Here is a 26,335-nt window from a genome sequence, read left to right as displayed (position 1 = left end):
GCACCACGGGGCGGCGCCGCCGATTGGCCAATCCGCCTGTCAATCAAAAGCAAACCGCGCCTTTTCCAGCTCCCAGCTCACTACGTGGGCGGGGCTACAGCTGACTCTTCGCGGCGATTGGCTGCAAGGCTGGCATCCCCTGTTTCTATTGGGCGGCGCGGCTGTCAATCATTAGTTTAAAGATTAAAAAAACCCCAGCTCAGGCAGCGCCCCAGGCTGGGGCAGGGGGCGTGGCCGGGCGCGAGGGTGTCCCAAATCTGCCTGGCAACGGGGGGGGATGGGGGGGCGCGGAGGGGAGGGGAGGGGGGGAGAGGGCAGGGGGGGAGGGCAGGGAGGGGGAGGGGGGGAGAGGGGCGGGAGGATGGGGGGGATACGGAAAGTGGGGGGGGGATACGGAAAGTGGGGGGGGGCGGGTCCCCCTGCGCGCGCAGCCCCCCCCGCCCCCCCCCCTCCTGTCAGTGGCCACCTGAGGGAGCCGCCTCCCCTCCCCCCACGGCCCCAGTCCGGGCCGGGCCCCGCTGAGGAGGAGGAGGAGGAGGAGGAGGAGGCGGCTCTGAGGGGGCTCCGGACAGTGAGTGACACCCGCGCCTCAGCAACCCCCGCGGGGTGGGGACGGGGACAGGGGACACCCCACAGACACCCCACGGACACACACAGCCCCGTTCCCCCGGGGGCAGCGCGGGCAGCGAGCCCCGCGGGGCCGGGGGCTGTGAGGGGCTGTGAGGGGCCGTGAGGGGACACGGGAGCGGCCGGAGGGCGGCCGGGCTGGGGGAGCCCCGGGAGGGACGCGGGGTGCGGTGAGGGGAGCGCCGGGGCTGCCGGGGGGGTTCGCGTTCACGGGGGTGAAAGTGCGGGGGGGGCGGGGGTGAAGGTGATAATAATAATAATAATAATAATAATAAAAAAGCGAAAAAAAGAAAAGGCTGGGAAGTGCGAGGGGAGGCGGCAGGGCTCGGGGTGCCGGGGAGGAGCGGGAGTGCATCCTGGGAGTTGCCCGACAGGCACAGCCACCGGAGCATGGCAGCGAGGGCGGATTATCGGTGCCACGGCTCGGCCGGGGGAGGGGAGCGGGGGAGGGGACGGGCCGCGGGGCCACCGCGGGGCCACCGGCACCGGGACACGGCTCGGGAGCCCCCCCGGGACACCGGGGTACCCCCCACCCCGCCCCGGGGTCCCCGGTGTGCGGCCGGCCCGCGGTGGCGCTCCGGAAACGCGGAGAAAGTTTGGGCACGGGGCGGGGAGGAACGAGCGGGGATGTGCGGGAGGGATGGAGCGTGTGGGGGAACGGGGATGCAGGAAAAGTTATGGGGTTTGGGGAGAAAAGGGGATGCGGGAAATGCTGAGGGGTTTGGGGAAACTGGTACAGGAAAAGTTGATGGGTTTGGGGGAAGATGAGGAGTTTGGGGAGAAATTAGGGGTTTGGGGGAAACTGAGTGGCGCAGGAAAAGTTGAGGGGTTTGGGGGAAACTGAGTGGTACAGGAAAAATTGAGGGGTTTGGGGAAACGGAGTGGTTTGGGGAAAGATGAGGGCTTTGGGGAGAACTGAGAGGTTTGGGGAAAACAGTGTTCCAGAAAAAATTGAGGGGAAAAAGAGGGATGCAGGAAAAGCTGAGGGGTTTGGGAAGAACTGAGGGGTTTGGGCAATGCTGAGGGGTTTGGGGGAAACTGAGGTACAGGAGAAGTTGAGGGGTTTGGAGAAAAGTTGAAGGGAAAACCAGGGATGCAGGAAATGCTGAGGGGTTTGGGAGAATTGAGGGGTTTAGGGAAAGCTGAATGGTACAGGAAAAGTTGAGGGATTTCAGAAAAAGTTGAGGGATTGAAAGGAAGAACAGGGATGCAGGAAAAGCTGAGGGATTTGGGGAAGCTGAGGGGCTGAAGGGAAAGCTGGGGATGCACTGGAAAACCTCAGGGGTGGCGGGGAAACTCGGGGCTTTGCTGGAAAATCCTGAGTTCTGTTGGAAAACTCGAGGGATTTCCTACTGGAAAATCCGGTGGTCTGCCCCAAAATCTGAGAATCTGTCCCAAAATCTGAGGGTTTGTCCCAAAATCGGAGGGTCTATCCCAAGACTTGAGGGTGTGTTGGAAAAGTTGGGGTTCTGCTGGAAAAGCCGGGGGAAAACCTGAGGGGCTGTCCCGAAATCCAGGGATTTGTGCCAAAACTCGAGGCTCTGCAGGAAATCCTGAGGGTTTGCCCCAAATCCCAGGATTCTGCTGTAAAACCCCGGGCTCTGAGTGAATCCCGAGGATCTGGGGGATAATCCAAGGATCTGCTGGAAAACTTGGGAGCCTGTTCCTCAAAACTCTGAGGGATCCCCTGGAAAACTCCGGGATTCACTGGGAAACCCGAGGGGCTGGGGCAGAACCGCAGGGATTGTCCCAAACTGCCCAAATCCAGGGTTTTCCACCAAAACCTGCGGGCCTGGGGTCGGCTGGGAATCCTGGCAGCCTGCGGTGGATCCCGGGAATCTGGGTGAAATCCAGGGATCTGTCCCAGATCCCAGGATTCTGCAGGGAATCCCAAGGATCTGTCCCAAATCCTGGATTCTGGGGTGATTCCTGGGGATTCATCCCAAATCCCAGAGCTCCATCCCAATCCATTCAATCCTAAATCCATTCCCTGAATCCTGGAATTCCATCCCAAATCCATTCCCTGGGCCCTGGAATTCCACCCCTTATCCCAAATCCTCTCCAGCTCCTTTGGAACTCCTTGCACCTCTGGAAGCAGCTCCAAGTTTTCCTTGGATCCTTCCCTTCTTGGACATTCCAGGGATCCAGGAGCAGCCCCAGCTTCCCTGGGAATTCCATCCCATTCCCTCCCAGGCAGGAATTCCTTCCCTGATCCCATCCATCCCTGAGGGAAGAGTCAGAAAATCCCAAAACCTTCCCTGGGAGAGGTGAGAATGGGGCAGAAAACTGGAAGAGGAATCCCAAAGGAATCCAGAAAACGTTGGGATCGCTCCCATCCCATCCCACCCCACCCCACCCCACCCCACCCCACCCCATCCCATCCCATCCCATCCCATCCCATCCCATCCCATCCCATCCCATCCCATCCCATCCCATCCCATCCCATCCCATCCCATCCCATCCCATCCCATCCCATCCCCGTTTCCAGTGGGATGGGATTTGATCCAGGGAAGCTGTTTGGGGCGATATCCATGCAATTTTCCCAGCTTTGGGATGGAATCCCTGGAATTTTCCCACTTTGGGGTGATGTCCATTGGATTTTCCCACTTTGGGGTGGCATCCATGGGGTTTCCCAAGTTTTGGTTGATATCCATGGAATTTGTCCAGTTGGGAGTGGTATCCATTGGATTTTTCCAGTTTTAGGGTAATATCCACTGGATCTTCCTGCTTTGGGATGTATAAATAGAACTATCCCACTTTTGGGATGGCATCCATGGAATTTTCCAAGTTTTGCTTGACTTCCGTTGGATTTTTCCAGTTTTGCGGTGACATCCATGGCGCTTTCCCAAAATTTGGGTGATATCCTTGGAATTTTCCAGATTTGGGGAGTTATCCATTGGATTTGTCCAAGCTTTTGGTGACATCCATTGGATTTTCCAGGTTTGGGATGGCATCCATGGAATTTTCCCACTTTTAGGGTGGCACCCATAGGATTTTCCAGCTTTTGGGGTGATATCCCTGGGATTTTCTTTGGGATCATATCCCTGCAGGAATATTTGGGATTCCCAATCCTGCCTGGGTTCCACTTTCCCAAATCCTTCTAAATTCAAGGAATTTGGGGCTTTTAGGGATTTCTTTTCGGATTGGGGCAACAGGAAAAGTCTTTTCCCAAAATCCTGGGGATGCCGGGCGCTGATCTGGAGGGAATTCCCTGGGATTTGGGGGGATCAGCTGGGGTTTGGGGAGCTCAGAGATTTTCTGGGAATTCCCTGGATTTGGGGGGGATCTGCTGGGGTTTGGGGAGCTCAGAGATTTTCTGGGAATTCCCTGGGATTTGGGGGAATTCTCCGCGAGGGGTTTTGGTTCTCCTTGGGCCGGAGCTTTTGTGGGATCGGGGAATTTTGGGATGGGAGCCGAGCCCTGCCCCCGTCCCAGCGCCTCCCGGAGCCGCTGCTGCATCGGCCACCGCCGCTGTCCCTCTGTCCCTCTGTCTGTCCCTCTGTCCCCTGTCCCTCTCTCTGTCTCTCTGTCCCTCTGTCCGTCCCTCTGTCCCTCTCTCTGTTCCCCTGTCCGTCCCCCTGTCCCTCTGTCCCCCTGTCCCTCTCTCTGTCCCTCTGTCCGTCCCTCTGTCCCCCTGTCCCTCTCTCTGTCCGTCTCTCTGTCCCTCTTTTTCCCTGTCCCTCTGTCCGTCTCTCTCTCTGTCCCCCCTGTCCCCCTGTCCCTCTGTCCCTCTCTCTGTCCCTCTCTCTGTCCCTCCCTCTGTCCCTCTGTCCGTCTGTCCCCTCTGTCCCCCTGTCCCTCTGTCCGTCCCCCTGTCCCTCTGTCCCTCTCTCTGTCCCCCTGTCCCTCTCTCTGTCCCTCTCTCTGTCCCCCTGTCCGTCTCTCTGTCCCCCTGTCCCTCTGTCCCCCTGTCCCTCTGTCCGTCTCTCCCTCTGTCCCTCTCTCTGTCCCCCTGTCCCTCTGTCCCTCTCTCTGTCCCTCTGTCCGTCCCCCTGTCCCTCTGTCCGTCCCTCTGTCCCCCGTCCGTCCCTCTCTCTGTCCCTCTGTCCGTCTGTCCGTCTCTCTCTCCACGTGGCCTCTCCCAGCGCGCCGCTGCCCGCGCGCCCCCCACCCGCTGCTCCAGCCAATCACCGCCCTCCTCACATCATCCGCTGGACCCCCGCGGCCAATGGCGGCCCGCGACACAGCGGCGGCTCCCCCCGCGCCGCGCCCGGAAGCGGCGGCGGCCGCGGCGAGCGAGGGCCGGGCCGGGAACGGCCCCGGAGCGGCCCCGGAGCGCTCCCGGAGCCGGCCCCGCTGTCCCCTCACTGTCCCCTGCTCTCCCCTCGCTGTCCCCCGCCGTCCCCCCGCCGTCCCCCCGCCGTCTCACCGCCGTCCCCTCCGCCGGCCCCGCCGCTCGCCGCCCCGCCCCGCGCATGCTCTGCCGGTGCCGCCGCGACTCCATGTGTGAGGAGCGCATTATCGGCACCGGGAGCCGCGGCGGCCACGGGAGCCCCCGGAAAGCCCCGCACCGAGCGGGAGAGCGGCGGGGCCGGCGCGGGGCCGGCGGAGCGGAGCCCGCGGCGCGGGGCGGGCTCGCTGCGGATGCGGCGCGGAGCTACCGGAGCGGCGCCCTGCGACTTCTCCCGGTAAAAGTTCTCCCGGCGGTTATGGGCTCCGGTACCGGAGCAACGGCAGCGCCGGGGTTTTGGGAGAACAGAGGCCGGGATGCGGGAGAGCTGCCGGCGAAGTTGCGGCGTTTCCCGGCCGTGCGGGGAGCCCCGGAAAGTGCAAAGTCCCGCTGGCCGCGGCTCCGGCCCCGGCCGCCCGCGAGCCCCGAGCCCGCGGCACCGGGGCCGCTCCGGGCTCCCGGGGCTCGTCCCCCCGGGGAACCCCAATTCCGCCGCCCGCCCGGCGCCCCGGGGCGCCGCCGGCTTTTGTTTGGGAAAGTTGCTGCGGGCTTTCCGCCGGGCTGCTTCCTCTTCCTCCTCTTCCTCCTCCTTCTCCTCCTCCTCCTCCTCTTCCTCCTCCGCCGCCGCCCCGAGCGCTCCGTGCCCGCTCCCCCCCGCCGCTCCGCACCGGGGACACGGCGGGGACACGGGGGGACGCGGGGGGGACACGGGGACCCCCCGAAACCCCCCCGGTCACTCCGTGCCCACCCCCCGGTCACCCCCCGGTCAGCCCCGGTCACCGCGACCCTCCCCGGTGTCCCCGGGGGTCGATCCCCGCCGTGCAGAGCCGCGATGCCCCGCGCTGTCCCCGCGGCCGGTGCCCCCCGGTGCCCCCCGGTGCCGGAGCCCCGCGGTGGCCGCGGCCGGGCCGTGCGGCCGGGCCGGGCCGGGGCCGTGTCACAATAAGAGTCCCCGGCCGGCCGCCCTTCCTGCGCCCGGGGCACCGGGAACGGCACCGGGAGCGGCACCGGCACCGCCAGCAGCACCGGCGTGCGCTGCCCGGGACCGGCATCGGCGCTGCATCCGCACCGGGATGGGCACCGGGATCGGGATCCCGACCGGGATGGGCACCGGGACCGGCACCGGGATGGGGATCCCCACCGGGACTGGGATCCACACCGGGATGGGCACCGGGACCGAGAGGGGCACCGGAATGGGGATCAGCACTGGAATGAGGATCAGTACCGGAATGGGGATCAGCACCGGGACCGGGATGAGGATCAGCACCGGGATGGGGATCGGCACCGGGACCGGGATCCGCAGCGGGATGCGCTGCCCGGGGGATCCCGGGAATCCCGGGGGTCCGGGGGCTGCGGGACCATCCCGGCCCCGCCCAGCACACGGTGGGCAGAGGGAAAGCGGGAACTGGGGAATTCCAGCCGGGAATTGCAGCCGGGAGCGGCTCCCGGGGCTGGGATTCACATCCCGGCTTTTCCCGAGCATCTCCTCACTTTTCCCGGGGCGGGCAGAGAATTCCAGCCGGGAGTGCTCGCTCGGGACCGGGATTGGGGTCGGGATCCGCATCCCGGCTTTTCCCGAGCGTTCCCTGGCTGCTTTTACTTGGGTTTGTCCGGGATTTTCCTGCCTCGCTCGGGCTGGAATTCCCGAGTGTCCCAAATCCCGGGAACGCTCCGGTCCCGGCTCTGGGCTCCGGGACCTGCCGAGAGCGGGGCCGGGACAGGCGCAGGAAGTGACAGCGAGAGGCCTTTGGGAATCCGGGATGGCAGCGCCGGGAGCCGGCCGGGAGCAGCGGGAAAGGGCTGGAAATTTGGGAAAGGGGCTGGGATGGAGCTTGGATCAGTGGGAAAGTCGTGGATTTTGGGAAAGGGGCTGGAATCTGGCAGGGATTTTGGGAAAGGGGCTGGAAGTGGCCTTGGTTAGGTGGGAAAGGGGCTGGAAGTTTGGAATAGTAGGAATTTGGGAATGCTGGGAATGATGGGAAGTTGGGTGTTCTGGGAATGTTTCAAATCCCAAAATTCCAGAATCAAACCAGGGATGTTGCTGATGGAATTCCAAAGCCAGAGATGAATCCTGAAAAGGAATTAATCCCTCTTTTTCCATGGATTCATGGAATTCTGGGATGCTCTGGGATCAGGCAGGGACATTCCCGCTATCCCGGGTTTTTCCAGGCTGCCCTCAGACACTCCCAGGAATTCCCAGGAATTCCGTGCTGTTCCCTCTCCAGTTTTTCCCACAGGTCCCAAACTTTTCCAGGATTTTCCCACTCCTGATCCAACCGGGGGCTCCTTCCCTTGAATCCTGAGCCTCAACACAGCTGGAATTCCAGAATTCCATGAATTCCCAGTGAAATCCAAGGAATTCTGGCTCTCCTGGATCCTCGGAGTTTCAACTCCCGGGAAAAGCGGCCGGGGCAGCTCTGAATTCCAAAGGATTTCCTGGGATTTTCCCAGATCCTCTTAAGCAGGAACAGCTCGGGGTGAGCTCTGCTAATTCCCCCTGGAATTCCCGGGATCACGGGGCCGGAAAAAGCCGGAACGGCCGAAGGCTCCGGGAGCTGCTCCCGGCCCAGAAAAACTGGGAATGAAGAGAAATCTGGGAATTCCATGGATGGAAACTGGGGATGATGGGAAATCTGGGAATTCCATGGATGGGAACCAGGAATGACAGGAAATCTGGGAATTCCATGGATTTCAGTGCCTAGGAAATTTGCAGGATTAATCAGAAGAAGGGGGAAAAGCTGGGAATTCCTGGATTTTCCCCAAAAAGATCAGGATTTGATCCCAGAGGGAATGAGCCAGGTCCTGGCCACAGCAATTCCATGGAAAAGTCACTCCAGGATTCCTTTTTTTCCATGGAAAAGCCACAATTTGAGGCTTCATTCCTTCAGCTCCGGAATCCATCGAAATCAGGTGTTGGAATTCCAGGCTGGGAATTCCCTGGATTCTGCTGCTTCCCAAGGAATCCCTAAAAATCCCATTTTTCCAGGAATTCTTGGATGTTTTCCCGAGCTGCTTCTGGAGCTTCCTGGTCCCAAATTCCCAGGAAAAGCCTCGGGCGGGGCCGGATCTGGGGCAAGTCCCAACCTTTGGATCCAGCTCGGGATCCTGCTGGGATCCAAACCTTGGGAATTCCTTGGGAAAATTCGGGAAGAGCCATTCATTCCTGAGATCCTGGAAACGCTCCCAGGCCAGCCCGGCTCATCCAGGGGGGAATTTTATGGGAATCTGAGGCTCCCTGATCCAAGGGAAAACCCTTGGGAGGCTCCGGAAGCGCCGCCTGTGGGAATCCTCCACCTCGGGAATTCTGCTGGAAAAGGGGGAACACTCCCCGGTTTTTATTGGAATTGGTTTATTTGGGATTCCCAGATCCCATTTCCCAGGATTGTGTCGTAGTTTGGGATTCCCAAATCCCGTGGCTGTGCCATGCTGATATTCCCAATTTTTGTGATGGAGCCATTGTTTTGGTATTCCCAAATCCCAGCTCTGTGCCAGCATTCCCAAACCCCAGCATTCCCAACCCCAGCATTCCCAGCCCCAGCATTCCCAAAGCCCGGCTGCTTCCCGGGAATTCCCGGAATTCTCTCACCTCTCCCTGTTCCCGCAGGATACTCGGCTCTGGCTCATCCCAGTGGGACCCCATGACCTTCCCTGACAGGTAGGAGCCGGCAATTCCCGGGAATTCTGTGGGATGGGGAACCTCTGCCTGGAATTCCCTCCTGGAACAGCCAGAGAGGAGCTTTCCCAAAAACCTCCGGTGAATGCCGAGGGAATCTCCCGGATTTTCCAAGGGATTGGGAAGTTCCAAAGGATCCAGAGCTCCTGGAATTCCTGCCGGGATTCTCTTCCTGGGGTGGGGGCGGGATTTGGAGGATTTTTGGAATTTTTGGGGTTTGGGATTGTTGAGGTTTGAGATCTGGGATTTGCGATTTTTGGGATTTGGGATTTGGGAAGGGTTTGGAGCTGGGAATGCTCAGGGAGGAGCCGTGGCTGAGCTCTCACCTGGACAGGTGTTCCCCATGGTGGGTCCTCACCTGCTCAGGTCTCACCTGCCCGGTGTGGGTCTCACCTGGGCAGGGCTCACCTGTCCCCTTTCCTCTCTCAGTCCCCGCAGGAATTCCGGGATTTTTCCCGGGGTGGATCCACCCCTGGCCCGGGGATTCCGGGAATCCTGTGGGCCTGGAATTCCCAGGAAAGGGCCGGGATTGTCCCGGGATAGGGATGGGATTGTCCTGGATGCTGTGGCTCCAGAATTCCCAGGAAATGGAAAGGGCCGGGATTGTCCCGGGATAGGGATCGGATTGTCCCAGGATCCTTTGGCTCCAGCATTCCTGGGAAATTCTTTTTTGAAAACTCCGGGAATTTGGGTGGATAAATAAGAAAATCCCATGGGAATTGCGATTCTCCTGCTGCTTTCCCCGCTTTTCCCTGGGATGATCCAGCTGGGGAAGGAATTCCCGGCGGGAATCTCTGGAATGCGAATTCCAAGGAATTCCCAGCCTGGAATTTCCCTATTCCCGGCTGGAAAAGCCGCTGGGATTGGGAACATTTAAAGATGGAAATTCCCTCCTTAATGAGGAATTAATTGGGAAAGATCCGATTGCATGTCCTCATTAATATTCAAATACATACAGGAATATTTAAATTAACTCATGAATATGGGGATAAGCTTATGAATATTTAAATTAACACACGGATATTTCCGTTGCTTCCCAACAAATAAATCTTGGAATTTTTTCCCTTAAAAGAGGAATTTGGGATGGAAATCAACAATGGGGAACTAATTAACTAATGATTAATTAGTGATTAATTAATGATTAATTAATGATTAATTAATGATAGGAGGCTTCACTTGGAAAATCCCAGGAAAAGTTGGGAATTCTGCTCCTGGATTTCCTCGCTGCATTCCCAAAGAATCCCAGCCCACGAATCCCAGTCCTTGTATCCTGAATATTCCAGCTGGAAACAATCTGGGAATAATTCCCACGGGAAAAGTGGAATTTTTCAGGAATTTTCCCGGCTTTAGTCCACTGAAACCAGAGAATTCCCAGAATTCCCATCAAATCCCACAAATTCCTCCCAGAATTCCAGCTCTCCCCAGGGAAGATTCACCTAAAAATTTGACAGAAATTCCAGGAATTCCACAGAAATTCCAGGAAATCCCCCATGGATTTTTCCAGTCAGCCTCTGAGCTTCATTTTCCCGCTCCAATGGAATTTTTGGATTCTCCTTTCCCGCTTTTCGTGAGCCTTTGGAGCTCCAAACTTCCAGGAGCAGGAATTTGAAGGAGTGGGAATTCTACAAAATTTCCCTTCCCTTGGATAAAAATTCCATCTGGAGCGGCTCCAGGGTTTGATCCCAAACTTTTCCCAGCCTCGGGATAATTCCCAAGGGATTCGGGACAAACTCCGGGAATTCCCATCCTGGATAATCTGGGAATGAGGCGGGGGTGGAGTTGGAAAATCGGGATAGATCCCAGTGGGAATCCTGGGAATTGCCGGGAATCAAAGGGATTCCAGGGAATACCAGTCCCGGGAATTTCAGGGAATTCCCAGCCTGGGAATGACTCCCGGGAAGTTTGGGAAAAGCGGGATAAGTCCCTGCAGGAATTAAAGGAATCCTGGGAATTCCAGGGAATTCCTTGCCCGGGAATGTCTCCCGCGAAGTTTGGGAAAAGCAGGATAAATTCCAGGTGGGAATCCCGGGAACTGAAGGGATCCCAGGACAGGGAATCCCGGGAATTGCAGGGAATTCCCAGGCCGGGAATGACTCCCGGGAAGTTTGGGAAAAGCGGGAGGAATCCCGGCGGGATCGGGAGGGCGGAGCCACCCGGGATTCCCGGCGGGAATTCCCGGTCCCGGGCCGGCATTCCAAGGGTTAAGCGCTGCCATTTTGTTCCCGGAGATTTCTCGGGAATGGCGCGGAAATGGCAGCGCTTAACCCTTGGAATGCCGGCCCGGGAATTCCAGCGGGATCCGGGGGTTCCCCTCCCCCTCCCCTTTCCCGGGAATCCCCAGCCCAAAATCCCGGGAAAACCGGGAGCGGGGCTTTTCCAGAGGCACGATCCCGCTTTTCCACCTGTTGGTGTCCCGAAGTTTGGGGTGGAAAATGTGGGATTGGCGCTGAATTCCCAAAGAAAAGTTTGGGAATCTCCCCTGGCATTGCCACATCCAAGGATTGGAGTCGTTCAGCCGGGAATTCCCATGGATTTTCCTGGGAAAAAATTCCCAGAAAAGGGAATTCCCAGGAATTTTGGGATGATCCAAGGCTGGGCTATCCAGGAATCTCTCCTGGGAATCCTCGGGAGCAGCAAATCCATGGAAATTTTTGGGAAGTGTTGGAATCCTGCTTTTCCACCTCTGGGAATTTTCTGTTCCCGAAATTTTGGTTGTTGGAATTTTGGCTTCCAAAATAACCGGGGAGGAATTCCAGGATGTGGGAAAAGATGGAATTTTCAGCCCAAGTTTCTCCTTTTTCTTTGGAATTTTACTAGAATTTTCATCAGGATTTTATTTGGGAAATTCCCTCCAAATCCAACCCCATTCCCATTCCTGGAAAATCCTTCAACTCCTTCTTTTCCAAGGTTTCCCTGCGATTTCAGAGGAATTTTTTTCCCTCTTTTCTTCCCTTTCCTGCCCTGGGCACTGGGATGGGCTGGGATTCTCCTGGGAGAGGTTTCCAGCTGGAAAAATGCCTGGAATTCCCTTTCCCAGGGATTTTCCTTCCCTTTCCCATCCCTTTTCCAGGTTTTTTCCCTCCCTTTCCCATCATTTTTCCAGGGATTTTCCAGCCCGTTTTCCCATCCCTTTTCCAGGGTTTTTCCCTCCCTTTCCTGGGTTGCCCTTCCCACCAGAGTTTTTCCGGACTTTGTCCTGGCTGGAAATGCAGGAATTCCATCCCAAAATCCCGGGATTTTTAACCCCTTCGTGTCTCCCTTTTCCCGGGATTCTTCAGCCCCTTTCCCAGGATTTTTCCCTCCCTGCTGTCTCCCTGTTCCCGGGACATTTTCCCAGGAATTTTTACTTTCCCCGGGATTTTTAATTCCCGGTTCTCTCCCCTTTCCCGGGATATTTTCCCCCCCTTTTCCCGGGATTTTTTAACCTTTTGATGTCTCCCTTTTCCTGGTATTTCCCCGGGAATATTTTCCCCCTTTCCAGGGATTTTTCCCTCCTTTTCCCAGAATCTTTTAACCCCTTGATATCTCTCCCATTATCCTTTCCCATGATTTTCTTCCCCTCTTCTCGGTTTTTTTAACCCTTTCCCGGGATTTTTTTCCCCCTTTCCCAGGACTTTTTAACCCCTTGATGTCTCCCTTTTCCCAGGAAATTTCTCCCCCTTTCCCAGAGATTTTTCTCCCCCTTTCCCGCTAGTTTTCCCCCCTTTCCATGGGAATTTTCCCCCTCCTTTCCCAAGATTCTTTCTCCTCTTTTCCCGGGATCTTCCCCCCTCCCCTTTTCCTGAGATTTTTAACCCCTTGATGTCTCCCTTTTCCTGGGATTTCCCCCCCTTTTTCCCGGGATATTTCCCCCAGGATTTTTCCCACCATTCCTGATATTTTTAACCGTTTCCCCTTTTTTTTCCCCCCTTTCCCTATTTTTAACTCCTTGTTGCTTCCCTTTTCCCTGGGATTTTTAACCCCGTAATGTCTCTTTTCCCGGGATTCCCCCCCCCGCCCCCCTTTTTCCCGGGATTTCCTCCCCCTTTTTCCCAGGATTTTTAACCCCTTGATGTCTCTTTCCTGGGATTTTTTCCCCCCTTCCCCAGGATATTTTTCCCCCTTTTCCCGGGATTTCCCCCCCCTTTTCCTGGGATCTCTTCCTGGAGTTTTTAACCCTTTCCTGGCTGCCCTGCAGGCCCTCACCATGAGTGAGGACTCATGCCGCACCCGGAGCCAGAAGCGCGCCCTGGAGCGGGAATCGGAGCCGGACAATAAAAAACTCAGGATGGACAAAGGAATTCTGGGATCCGACCTCGGCTCCGAGGGGGACGTGAAGATCAAAGCGGATCCCGGAGCCGGGAAAATCCCGGGAATGCTGAAAAGTGGGGAGGTCAAAGCCACCATCAAAGTGGAGCTGCCGGCCGGGGATGAGCCCGTGGACATGAGCACATCCAAAGGGTGAGGATTCCTTGGAATTCCGGGAATTCTTGGGAAAAGGTTCCAAGCCCTTCTTATCCTTGGGGTGGAGTTGGAGTTCAGTTTTTAGGAGGTTCTGGTGCCACATTCCCGGTTTTTCCTTTGGAATCGTGGAAAAGTTGGGAAGAGAATCCCGGAAATGCTCTTGGGAATGCTCTCCTGGGCTGACCCATTCCTTGTCTGACCCATTCCCCGGGAATGCTGTTCCCTGTCTGGCCCATTCCCTGGGAATGCTGTTCCCTGTCTGACCCGTTTTCTGGGAATGCTGTTCCCTGTCTGACCCATTCCCTGGGAATGCTATTCCCTGTCTGACCCGTTCCCCGGGAATGCTGTTCCCTGTCTGGCCCATTCCCTGGGAATGCTGTTCCCTGTCTGACCCGTTCCCTGGGAATGCTGTTCCCTGTCTGGCCCATTCCCTGGGAATGCTGTTCCCTGTCTGACCCCTTCCCTGGGATTGCTGTTCCCTGTCTGACCCGTTCCCTCTGTCCCGCTCTCCGGGCAGGGAATGCCGGCGGGAGCGGCGCGTGCCGTCGCCGGACGTGATCGTGCTGTCGGACAACGAGCCCTCGAGCCCCCGCCTCAACGGGCTGGCCCGGCTCGGCCTGCCCGAGCCCGGCACCGAGGCCCTGCTGGTGAGCGCCACGGGATGGGCTGGGCTTAACTGGGATTGGGTCAGGGTTAACTGGGATGGGCTGGAGTTAACTGGGATGGGCTGAGACTAACTGGGATGGGGGTCAGGGTTAACTGGGATGGGGGTCAGGGTTAACTGGGATGGGCGGGGGTTAATTGGGATTGGGCTGAGACTAACTGGGATTGGGTCAGGGATTAAGTGGGATCAGGTCAGGATGAACCAGAAATGAATCAGGATTCACTGGGATTGGTTCAGGATTCACTGGGATTGGTTCAGGATTCACTGGGATTGGGCCGGGGTAAACTGGGATTGGTCAGGGTTAACTGGGATTGGTCAGGGTTAACTGGGATTGGTTCAGGATTCACTGGGATTGGTTCAGGATTCACTGGGATTGGTTCAGGGTTAACTGGGATTGGTTCAGGATTCACTGGGATTGGTTCAGGATTCACTGGGATTGGTTCAGGATTCACTGGGATTGGTTCAGGGTTAACTGGGATTGGTTCAGGGTTAACTGGGATTGGGCCAAGGTTAACTGGGATTGGTTCAGGGTTAACTGGGATTGGGCCAAGGTTAACTGGGATTGGTCAGGGTTAACTGGGATTGGCTGGGAAAACCCTGGGATTGGCTGGGAAAAACCCGGGATCGGCCACGTTTTTCCCTCCCAGCTCCATCCATTCCCATTCATTCACAATCCCGACACCCAGGAGCCAATTCCAGTTGGGAATGCTCCTCGTTTAACCTTTCCTATGAATTTTTTAATGGAAAAATCCCAGGTTTTTCTCTCAGAATTCACTCCTAACCCCATCCATTCCCATTAATCCATGATCCCAACACCCAGGAGACAATTCCAGCTGGGAATTCTCATTTAACCCTTCCCGCTTCATTTTTTTAACGCAAAAATCCCAGATTTTCCCCTCCCCACTCCATCCGCCCCCATTATTTCTCCCAATTCCCAATTCCAGTTGGGAATTTTCCTCCCTTAACCCTTCCCATGGAATTTTTTGGGTGGAAAAATCCCACGTTTTCCCCTGGGAAGTCCCTCCCTGTCCCCTCTCGCTCTTCCCGCTCCCAACAATTCCCAGTCCGGGTTGGGAATCCTCACCTGTGGCTGTGTCTCTGCCCTTTCCCGGGCTTTTCCCGGAATTCCAGCGGAGCCCAGAGCAGCGGGAGCGGCTGATCAAGCAGCTGCAGGAGGAGCTGAGGCTGGAGGAGGCCAAGCTGGTGCTGCTCAAGAAACTCCGGCAGAGCCAGAGCCAGAAGGAGACGCCGGCGCCCAAGGTAGGGAACCCCCTGTGCCGGGAATTCCCAACCCTTTTCCGGGAATTCCCAGCCCTTTTCCAGGAATTCCCAGCCCTTTTCTGGGAATTCCCAGCCCTTTTCCGGGAATTCCCAGCCCTTTTCCCGGGGTTTTTAACCCCCTGCTCTGGCCTTTTTACTGGGATATTTTAGCCCTTTCCTGGATTTTTTTAACCTGAAATCTGGATTTCTGGACAATTCCCAAGGATTTTCCCGCCAATTCCCAAAGCCCCTTGCCCCGGGCGGGGCCGGGATGAGCGGGAGCTGATCCCAGGATTTTCCCAGGATTTTCCCGCTGCTGCCGGACTCTCTGCGCTCCCTGCTCTGTATTCCCGCTTTTCCAGCCTTTTCCCGCTGCTCTCTTTCCGCTTTTTCCTTTTCCAGCTTTCCTCGGGCCCCTCTGGAAGCGCTGCGGCCACACCCCCGCCCTTGGTGCGGGGCCCTCAGGCTGTTCCCGCTGGGAAAACTTCCCTCCAGGTCAGTGGGAGCCGGGAAAAACCGGGAAAGAACCGGGAAAAGGCCCGGGAATCCCGGGAAAAGCTGCCAGCATCGCCCAGCTCCCACGGGGTTTAGGGATAATGGGAAAGGTGGGATTGGGGTTTGCAGGGTTGGGATTCCTGAGCCAGGGGATTCCTCTGGGAAACAGGGAATTCCCTCTGGAATTGCCGGGGGAATCCCAGGATTCTCTCTGGAATTGCTGAGGGAATCCCAGGGTTTCCTTTGAAGGAATTTTGGGATGCTCTGGGAGGGAATTCCTGGATTCTTTGTCAGCGAATCAAGGAATTCCCTCTGGAATTTCCGAGGGAATCCCAGGATTTTTTGGGAGGGAATTGCTGGATTTTCTTTGGAAGAGCTCAGGAATCACGGGATTTTTTGGTGAGGGAATTCCAGGATTCTCTGTCAGGGAATCCCAGGAGATTGGAGAGATCCCATTCCAGGCTGATCTAAATCCTGGGAATCCTCAAAGAAAATTCCCGGAATCCATGGACAGCTGTCAATCACCCTGGAAATCCTTTGGGATTAGAACATTCCTGCTTTTCTTCATTTCCTTAGGGATAATGGGACCCAAACTCCCAAACTGCTCCAGCACGAGGGATTTTCCTTGGAAAAGGGTTTGGAAAACCCCTGGAATTCCAGGAAAGGGAGGGATTTGCTCTCCTTTAGGAGCCATTCCCTTATCCAGAGGCGTGGGAATCTTTCCTTTGGAAGCACTTCCAGAGGAACTGGAAAACCTTCAGGGAATCTCAGAGTTAACTCCGAAAATCCAGTTTATCCCAACAATTCCTATGGAATTTTGGGTGAATTAACCTGGATTGGCTTTGGCTGGAATTCCAGGAATTCCAGAGGGAGGAGCTGAGGGATTCTGTGGGAATGGGATGGAAATTCAGGATGGAAATTCCCGACATCCCAAATCCTGAGAAGGGGGAATTCCCTGATTCCAGGAAGGAGGGAAGGGAGAAACACCAGGATTGGGATGCAGAGGAAAGTTTGGAATTTAGGGAATATCCCGGCCCAGCACCAGGAGAGAATTTGAGGATTGGAATTCCAGGAATCCTCAGGCAGCAGCTTTTCCAAACTCCTCTCTCCTCATTCCTTTCCCTCTTCCATGATTTTTCCAGAACTTTCTCTTCCCTTTTTCTTTTCTTTTCCTGGTTTTTTGTTTCCCTCTTCCAGGATTTTTCCCAGATCTTTTCCTTTCTGTGATTCCTTTTTCTCTTCCATGATTTCTCCTGGGGCTTTTCCCTACTCCTCTTCCAGGATTTTTCCCAATGCTTTTCTTCCCTCCATTTCTTTTTTCCTGCTTTTCCTTTCCCTCCACAAATCCCAACACTTCCATTCCCAGAAATCCCAGCACTTCCATTCCCACAATCCCCACCGCTCCCCCCATTTTTATCCCATTTCCAGCTTTTCCAACCCATTTTCCCCCCGATTTTTCCCATTCCCCTCCCTTTTCCCCATTTTCCCGCCTCTCCCGGCATTCCCAGGCTGGGGCTGAGGCTGTTTCCCATTTTTCCAGCCCTCTTCCAGCCGCATTCCGGGCACCGGGATCCCGCCGCCGCTGCTCCGGGGGGGGCAGGCGGCCGCCTCCAAGCTGGGCTCGCAGCAGAGCCCCCAGATCGTCATGCCCCCCCTGGTCCGAGGGGCCCAGGTGAGCTTCTCCCGCTTTTTCCCTTCCTGTTCCATGGAAAAATCTGGGATTTCCCCCTCTGGTCGGTTCAGACATCCCACAGTGTTCTGGGGTTTTGTGTGTCCCGTAAAAACGGCATTTTCTGGCATTTTCAGGGTTAATCCAGGGTGTTTTTTCCCGGGGGGATTTTCTGGGAGTCTCCCAGAAAAGGGGGTGGGAGGCAATTCCTGCTTTTCGTGGTTTTCCTCCTTGTTATCCCTTCTATCCCACCAATTCTAGCCTTGAAATGGGAAAATTCCCCTTTTTCCCTCATTTCCTGGGGCTGGATAAGAGCAGGAGGAGGGAGTGGAAGCCAATCCTTCTTTTTCCCTGCTTTTCCCTCTTCATCCGTCTCATTCTCCTTTGGATCCATCAATTCCAGCAACACTCGGGAGTTGGGACTCAGAAATTTGGGAACTTGGGGCTGGAATGCTCAGAATCCCATGGTTTTGGAGGGAAAGGGAAAATTATTCCTAGGTTTCTTTTCCTTGGTGCCTTGTTGATTCCCACTTTTCCACGGATTCCCACCGCCTTTTCCCGTGTTTTCCCAGCAAATCCACACCATCCGGCAGCACTCGAGCACGGGCCCGCCGCCGCTGCTGCTGGCCCCGCGCGCCTCCGTGCCCTCGGTGCAGATCCAGGGCCAGCGGATCATCCAGCAGGGCCTGATCCGCGTGGCCAACGTGCCCAACGCCAGTCTGCTGGTCAACATCCCGCAGGTGAGGCTTCCGGGAATTCCTGCTGGGAATTCCCGTCGGGAATGGGGTGGGAATGACCAACATCCCGCAGGTGAGTGTTCCCGGGAATTCCTGGGAGTTCCCGCCGGGAATGGGGTGGGAAGGGTGGGAACGACCAATGATCAACATCATGCAGGTGAGCATTGAGCAATTCCCAGGAATTCCTGGGATTTTCCCATCAGGAATGGGGTGGGAAGGGTGGGAGTGACCAACGGCCAACATCCCGCAGGGCCAGGTTGGCATTCCCAGGAATTACTGGGGATTCTCAATGGGAATGAGGTGGGAGGGGTGAGAGTGTCAGGTTCCCTGATTCCCAGTGATCCCATGTATTCCATTCCCGTCTCTCTCCAGGCATCCCCCACGTCCCTGAAGGGCTCAGCAGTGCCCTCAGGCCAGGCTGGCGCGGCCCTGGCGGGCAGCACCGGGGCCTGCCCTGATTCCCAGTGACCCAACAAGGATCCCGTTCCACGATTCCCAATGATCCCATCCCTCTCTCTCTCCAGGCGTCCCCCACGTCGCTGAAGGGCTCAGCAGTGTCCTCGGGCCAGGCGGGCGCGGCCCCGGCGGGCGGCGCGGCGCTGGGCGGCGCGGGCGAGGCGCCGGGCAGCCGGCAGGCCGCGGCCAAGCTGGCGCTGTGCAAGCAGCTGGAGAAGACCCTGCTGGAGATCCCCCCGCCCAAACCGCCCGCGCCCGAGATGAACTTCCTGCCCAGCGCCGCCAACAACGAGTTCATCTACCTGGTGGGGCTGGAGGAGGTGGTGCAGAACCTGCTGGAGAGCCAAGGTGAGCCCCGGGCAGGGCAGAGCCTGGCCTAGACCCGCATGGGGTCGGTTAAACCTGCCTGGGGTCAGTTAAACCTGACTGGGGTCGGTTTAACCTGATCGGGATGGGTCAAACCTGGCTGGGATGGGTTAAACCTGCCTGGGGTTGGTTAAACCTGATTGGGATGGGTTAAACCTGGCTGGGATGGGTTAAACCCGGCTGGGATCAGTTAAACCTCCAGAAATGCAGGGTTTAAGCATGACAGGAATCATTTAAACCTCCCAGAAATCATTTCAACCACACTGGGGCTGGCCCGCCATGTTTGTCCCTCAGGGAAGGTGACACGCCATGTCCCTCAGGGAAGGTGACACGCCATGTCCCTCAGGGAAGGTGACACACCATGTCCCTCAGGGAAGGTGACCCGCCATGTTTGTCCCTCAGGGAAGGTGACACACCATGCTTGTCCCCCAGGGAAGGTGACACACCATGTTTGTCCCTCAGGGAAGGTGACACACCATGCTTGTCCCTCAGGGAAGGTGACACACCATGTTTGTCCCTCAGGGAAGGTGACACACCATGCTTGTCCCTCAGGGAAGGTGACCCGCCATGTTTGTCCCCCAGGGAAGGTGACCCGCCATGTTTGTCCCCCAGGGAAGGTGGCGGTGGCCGTGTCCTGCCGGGAGCCCTATCTGTGTGCCCAGTGCCACACGGACTTCACGTGCCGCTGGCGGGAGGAGAAGAACGGCACCATCATGTGCGAGACCTGCATGGCCTCCAACCAGAAGAAGGCCCTGAAGGCCGAGCACACGAACCGGCTCAAGGCCGCCTTCGTCAAGGCCCTGCAGCAGGAGCAGGAGATCGAGCAGAGGATCCTGCAGCAGGCAGCCCCGCCCGGGCAGCCCAAGGCCGAGCCCATGGGGCAGCACCACGCGCTCAAGCAGGTCAGGCCCCGGCCCCGAGCCGCCTCTGCCGCCGGGAAATGTCCCAGGGCTTCGGCCTGGCTGGGCGTTTGGCCCTGGGGTTGGGTTTAGGGTGGGTGGGTTGTTGGTGTTCTGCCAGGCTGCAGGGGTTGGCCAGTCCCAAAGATCATCCAGGCCCAAAAATCATTCAGCACCAAAGATCATCCCATCCCAAAAATCATCCCATCCCAAAAATCATCCAGTCCCAAAGATCATCCACTCCTGGAGATCATCCCATCCCAAAATGTCATCCAGTGCTGAAGATCATCCCATCCCAAAGATCATCCCATCCCAAAAATCATCCAGTCCCAAAAATCATCCAATCCCAAAGATCATCCACTCCTGGAGATCATCCCATCCCAAAAAGTCATCCAGTGCTGAAGATCATCCCATCTCAATGATCATTCAGTCCCAAGGATCATTCAATCCCAAAGATCATCCAGTCCCAAAGATCTCCCGGCTCAGCCCCCAGAGATCCTCCATTCCCACCTTCCAGGCTGCTCCAAGCCCCATCCAACCTTTCCTTGGGCATTCCAGGGATGGAGCAGCCACAGCTGCTCTGGGAATTCCCTCCCCACCCTCCCAGGCAGGAATTCCTTCCCAAAATCCCGCACCAGATGATTTTAATTTTTCATTTTTTACCTTTTCCTTCGCAGAGCTCCGGCCAGATGTCGCGGGGCGCTTCCCGAGGGGTCCTGCACGCCTTCAGCTCCTCGCCCAAGCTGCAGAGCTCCTCGGGCGGCGCCGCGCTGGGCGGCCGGCCCGGCAAGCACGCCGAGAGAGCCGGCGGCAAGGGCGGCGCCGCCTGGAAGAAAAACCCCATCGGCACAGGTACGGCAGCCCGGCGGGAATCTCTGGGGTGATGCTGAGGGTGGAAAATAGAGTTGGTGTCACCACGGCCCAAAATTCACAATTTTTGGGTGGGAATTTTCATGGGGTGGTGCTGAAGATGGAAAGTGAAAGTTGGTGTTGGAGTGATTTGTCCTCATGGGATGGTGGCTAAAATTAATAAAAATTCCAGTTTTATCCATTTGGAGTTAAAATTTTATATTATAATATATTTTTAAATTAATATAATTTAAATTTATGTTGTAAATTCATATTTTATATGTAGGGTTTTATGTATTTTATAGTATAGGTTTTACATCTTAGTTATGTATATTTTATATATACGGGTTTATATTTAATGTAAAATAATAAAATTAATAGGAAAAGTTAATGTATAAATAAATAGAATTTATTTATATTATTTTATATTATTTCTATAATTATATGGTATTTATATTATTCTTTTAATAATAAAATTATTTAATAGATTTAATTTAATTTGATATTTAATTAGAATAATTTATATGTTATAATTTCATTATTTATATATTATAATTTCCATTATTTTCCCTCATTCCCAAGCCATTCTATAATTCCAGACAGCTCAAATCCTGACTTTTGATCCCAACCAGGATGAGTTTGGAACCTGAAGGTGCTGGATTGCAGTGGGATAATCCCTGTTTAAATCTTACTTTTCCATGGGATAATCTGTGTTTAAGTCTTGCTTTTCCATGTTTTTTTCTTATTTTTTTCCCTCATTCCCAAGCTATTCCATAATTCCAGAGGTTCAATCCTGATTTTTCACCCCAAACCTTTGCATTTTTCGGGATGAGTTTGGAACCTGACGGTGCTGGATCCTGGCAGGATAACTCACGTTTAAATCTTAATTTCCGTGTGTATTTTCATGACTTTTCCCTCATTCCCGAGCTATTCCATGACTCCAGAATTCCCTTTTTCCTGCAGGTGGGGCCCTGCCCTTCGTCAGCCCCTCCCTGGCCGTGCACAAGTCGGCCTCGGCCGTGGACCGGCAGCGCGAGTATCTCCTGGACATGATCCCGCCCCGCTCCATCCCACAGTCGGCCACGTGGAAATAATTCCCGAGGGAGAACTTTTCCAGGCTCTGCCATCCTTTCTTTTCTACCACAATTCCGTGGAATCTGCTTTAATCCCAGCTGGATAACGCCCCGAGGCTTTCTAGGATGCGACACCACCACTCCTCATCCGTCCCTGCCGGGAGAAGTGACCGCGGCAGGGTGGCCGAAGCCCGGCTCCGTTGGCTCCCAGATTTTTCATGGAAGCTGGCAGGGAAAGGGGGAAGAATTCCTTAATTTTTTTTTTTTTTTGTTGGCTTTTTCCGTATTTAGTTTTGGAATTTTTTTGGCACCAGCACAAAACAAAAACAAAAGGACTCAGCGACTCCTCTCTGCCTTCGCCGACGCTGAACTTTTTGCCGGGAAAGCTTCGGAATTCCGGAATTTTTTGGGCGTGGAGAGAGGAATTCCAGCCCCATCCTGCGTTTAGTGAGCCGAGTTCATGGCTGCTCCTTTTCCCTGCTCCTCTTCCAGCCGGGAAAGTAGGCGGCACATCCCGAGATCCCCAAAATTCCGACGATCCCGTGAAGAAGAAGAAGAAGTGCAAATCCCCGATTCCGGTTGAGTTTGGTTTGCTTTTTTCCCCTTAGGGATCGGCTGCCGCCCAAACCTTGGCTGGGAAGTGGGAATTGCTGCGGGAAATTCCCACTTTTTTCCTTGGATTTTGGTTGGAATAGACTTCGGAACCGTTGGTAGTTTCCAAACCTTGCAGTTACCGAGAGACAAAATCCACCTTGGTTCTTTCTCATCCCGCGAATTTTGGGCCTTCCCGACGTTCCCAGAGACTCCAAAGCGAAACATTTTGGGAATTTTTTTTCCTTTGGGAGGGTTGGTTGGGTTGATTTTTTGTTTTGTTTTTTTTTTTTTTTTCCTTTTCTGTTGTTGTTTTGAGGGATATTATTCCAGAATTTGTAGGAATTCCAGAAGCTGATGCAGGCAGGGAGGGTTGGGAGCCATTCCCGATTCCCACCGGGAATTTCAGCCGTTCCCAATCCTTCCCTCTGTGGTTTGAGTTCTTCTAGGCATCCCAAGCATGCTCCTGTATCCATTTGGGATGGAGTTTTCCATCGTTTTTTTGGGAATTCCAGAGGTTCAACCCAAAATCCATCCGGGGCCAGTTTGGTTTTATTTTTGGTTTCTCATCCTCTTTTTCCTTGGGCTTCTTCCCGAATTCCAGACGAATCCAAGGGGCAGAATTCCAGGCCTTATTCCAGTGAGGAGAATTCTTTGGGAAACTTGGGGAATTTTCTTGGGGAAATTATAAATATATATAATTTAGAGATCTATATATATTAAAAAAAAAAAAAGTGTGGGGGGAAATTCAGGAAAATCCGGATTTATTTTCTTAGGAATCTCTGAAGCCAAGAATTCCTTCGGGATCATCCCCCTCGGATCCGAGTGACAAAACCCCTCCCTTTTCCCGCTTTTCCCGGCGTTTCCGTATTTAGGGGTTTAGTTTAGGGAAAAAACCCAAAAAACCCTTGTTTTCCAAACTGGGATTGGTTGGATAAAAACCCCCGGAATTCCCACCCGGGTGCGGATTTTGGGGTGTTTTCCGTAGGGATGTGAAGAGCTCAGATGTGGGAATTGGAATTTTGGAATTTGGAGTTTTCTTTTCATTCCAAGCTTGGATTGGGAGATGCCGCCAGAGGGATGATGTGGAATTCCTTCAATTCCATTGGATTTTATGGAAAACTTGTCGTTCCTGTCCCACATGGAATTTTCTGGGGTTGGTTTGGGGGGATTTTCCTCTCACGGCATTTTTCCTCATGGATGCCAACTTTTGGAAAAAGTTCATTTATTCCCAAAAAAAAATACCCAACAAAATTCCTCCAATTAAAATCTTTTTTTTTTTTTTTTTTTTTTTTTTTTGAGGTGGGGGGGAAACCAGGTTTGTTTATTCCCAGAGTTTGGATGATTCCTGAAAAAAAACAGGGAATGGAACAGTCACAGAAGGATTCAGAGGGATAAAAACTACGTCAAAACTTTCTGGATCCCAGCAGAATTCCCTTGGAAATTGGAATTTCAGCCAACTCTGAATCATTAAAATCATTGGGAATGTTGGAATTGAAGGATTTGGAATTAAAAATCCAAACAAGTCTCTGTGTCCAGACTTCCAAATATTCCATCCCAATTTTTTTTTTTGAAAGGATAATTCAGGAAAAAAATTTTTTTTTAATTATTTGGGGGAGGGGGGGGGGATTTGTTTGGAAAGGGAGGGAAAATCCAGCATGGACTGGAGCTGGAAGACCAAAATATTTTATGGGATGGGGCTGAAACTCCAAATTCCCACCTGGAACACGGCTCCTGGGATCCAGCCTGGTTCTGACGTGGTTTTTCCGGAATGTTCCTGGAATGCTGCCGGGAATTTTGAGGATTTGTTTTATTCCATCCACGTTTTTGCTAAATTTGGGATCAATCTGAGCAAAGATCCTGTGTGGGAACGCCGGGATGGTTTTTCCTTCGCAGCCCCAGTTCCATGTTCTGGTGGGGTTTTTGGGATTGGGGTCAGGCTCAAAGTTGTTCCAACTCTTCAATACAGATTTTCCAAACCTCTTCCCGGTCTCCTTTTTCCAGGAAAAAGCCCTGCAAAAAATGGGAAAAATGGGGGGAAAAATTCTCAACTAAACAGAAAATTCCTGTAGTGGAATTCTGCCTTGGAAGGGAAACATTTGGGAATGGTGGAGGAGGGGGGATTTTGGGAATAAATTCCGGGTTTATTCCTGCTCTCGATCCCCTTTGGAATTTGGGATTCTCTGATTGGATCCCCTTTGGCATTCTGGAATCCCTGAGATCTCTTGGATCCCCTTTGAGATTCCCAAATCCTTGAGGCTTTTGGAATTTTGGAATCCCAGAGATCTCTTGGATCCCCCTTTGGCATTCCCAGATCCCAGAGATCTCTTGGATCCCCTTTGGAATTCCCAAATCCCAGAGATCTCTTAGATCTGGAATTCTGGAATCCCAGATATGTCATGGATTCCCCTTTGGCATTCCCAAATCCCGGAGATCTCCTGGATCCCTGGGAACACCCCCCCACCCTTGGATTCCCACAGATCCCTCGGGATCCTGGATCCTGTTTCCCGCTCTTCCCGAGCTTCGCTGCATGAGCCGCTCCGGGGCGGCTCCGGATCCGGGGGGTCCCTAAAGCCATAAAATTCCCGCTCGGAGCCGCCGGGATTTTGGGATTTTCTAGGACACCGCGGAGAACGAGGAAGCGCCGTTGTACTTTAGATTTTAGCAACTTGTGAAATAAAGAGATCCCGGATTTTCCAGGGAGAATTCCCGCGGTGGAACTGGGGAGCCGTGTGGTTTTTCTTGGATTTCGTCGTTCCCAACGGTCGGGATTTGGAATTTCACCATGGAAAAAAAAAAAGGGGTTGGAATTTTTTTCCTATCCAAGGCTTTTCTTCCTCGGCGTTCCCAGCTCGGAAAAAAAGGTGAATTCCCAGATTTTTTATATCCTGGGGATTCCTGCGCCTGCCATTCCTGGGGAAAACAAAGGAAATCCAAAATTCCAGTGGATTCGGGATTGGGTTTTATTCCGTGTCTATTTTTATCCTCATTTTGGGAATTCTTCCTTTACCTCTGGATTCTCCCAGCCAATTATTCCATTTTTTGGCAGGGGAAGGAATTGGAATTGGAATTCCCCAAGTTGAATCCCAGATGGAAAACTGGGAATTCAGGCTGGAGGAAGGGGTGAAATGGGGGAAATTCCAGGAGATTTTGGGGAAAAACCCAGATTTGGCTCATTTTTTCATCTCCTTTGGGAAGGAGGGAGAACAGGGTGGAGTTTTTATTACTTGGATTTGTTGGGACTCAAAATATTCCAGAATAAATTCCAAAATTTAATAATTCTCACTAATCCCACCAGTGGAAGGATCCAGAATCGATAATTAATAATTAATCAATAATTAATTGGGGGGGTTGGAATTGGAATGATAATAAACAGAGAAATTCCTGGATCTGCCTCATATTCCCAGGAATTTGGGGGTCGGGATGGATCTCATGGATCACCCAGACAGAGCCGGATCTGCTCCTTCCTCTCCTGAGGATTATTCCCAAAAAAACCCTGGAAAGACGAGAGAATGGGAAAAGAATGCAGCAAAAATCCGGGATTTTTGTGGCTTTCTGTGGAATTTCGTGAATGGAGCAGCTTCAGAGGCGCGTCGCGGCATTCCGACGGAGCAAATCCGTAAATCCATCAACCCTTCCTCATTCCCACCTGAATTCCTGCTCCAGCACCCTTGGATTTCACCTGGACATTCCCAGAAAAAGTCACGGAGCCGTTGGAGCATTTCCCTCTGGAAGGAGAATGGGCCAAGGACATTCCCAGGTGGATTTTCCCCCCGATTCCGGATAAAATCTAAATTTCTGGAGCCTGGGAAGAGCCACGGCCACGTGGGAATTCCCATGGAATTGTCCCGAATTCCCATGGAATTGTCCTGAATTCCCGGGCAGCAGTGGAGTCGCGGCCGCGCTCCGGGATCGGGAAAAGGTGGGATCAGGGAACAAATCCTGCTGCGGGTGAAGCCCAGCTTGGAAAAATCTGTGAAAATTCCGGATGTTTGGGGTTTTCCAGCCCTATTTCCCTGTGGGACTGCCGGGCAATGTCAGGAATGGATCCCGTGTGAGGGGAGATGATCCCAAGGAATTGATGGATCCCGTTGGATGGGAGGATGATCCCACAGAGTGATGGATCCCATGATGGGTGAAGAT

The 26,335-nt window shown here is 54.3% G+C and overlaps 1 protein-coding gene across 6 annotated transcripts; it reads left to right on the top strand.

Moving 5' to 3' along the window:
* Positions 1-444: 444 nt before the first annotated feature.
* Positions 445-24,912, top strand: GATAD2A (GATA zinc finger domain containing 2A). 6 transcript variants are annotated; one of them, XM_072919300.1, is made up of 12 exons: positions 445-571; positions 8,622-8,672; positions 12,868-13,130; positions 13,651-13,780; positions 14,929-15,057; positions 15,460-15,552; positions 17,093-17,224; positions 17,794-17,961; positions 18,483-18,762; positions 19,363-19,682; positions 20,357-20,531; positions 21,492-24,912. In XM_072919300.1, exons 3-12 carry the CDS (start codon positions 12,877-12,879, stop codon positions 21,620-21,622), a joined length of 1,812 nt encoding a protein of 603 aa, XP_072775401.1. In that variant the 5' UTR covers positions 445-571; positions 8,622-8,672; positions 12,868-12,876; the 3' UTR covers positions 21,623-24,912. The 6 variants fall into 6 exon arrangements, with proteins under 6 accessions (XP_072775401.1, XP_072775400.1, XP_072775403.1 ...); XM_072919299.1 differs by lacking the exon at positions 445-571 and adding an exon at positions 5,025-5,255; XM_032743837.3 differs by lacking the exon at positions 445-571 and adding an exon at positions 5,028-5,255 and having other exon boundaries at positions 19,393-19,682.
* Positions 24,913-26,335: the final 1,423 nt, after the last annotated feature.

Source organism: Taeniopygia guttata, chromosome 28 (assembly GCF_048771995.1).
Source record: "Taeniopygia guttata chromosome 28, bTaeGut7.mat, whole genome shotgun sequence".
Lineage (NCBI taxonomy): Eukaryota > Metazoa > Chordata > Aves > Passeriformes > Estrildidae > Taeniopygia > Taeniopygia guttata.
Note: the sequence above shows the minus strand (reverse complement) of the source record. Positions and strands in the feature narration are given on the sequence as shown.

Excerpts from the sequence above, each read along its gene's own strand:
- GATAD2A (XM_072919300.1), top strand. The coding sequence starts at position 12,877 with ATGAGTGAGGACTCATGCCGCACCCGGAGCCAGAAGCGCGCCCTGGAG. Across the intron at positions 15,553-17,092 it reads CTGGGAAAACTTCCCTCCAG|CCCTCTTCCAGCCGCATTCC; the intron begins GTCAGTGGGAGC and ends CCATTTTTCCAG. Across the intron at positions 19,683-20,356 it reads AGCACCACGCGCTCAAGCAG|AGCTCCGGCCAGATGTCGCG; the intron begins GTCAGGCCCCGG and ends TTTCCTTCGCAG.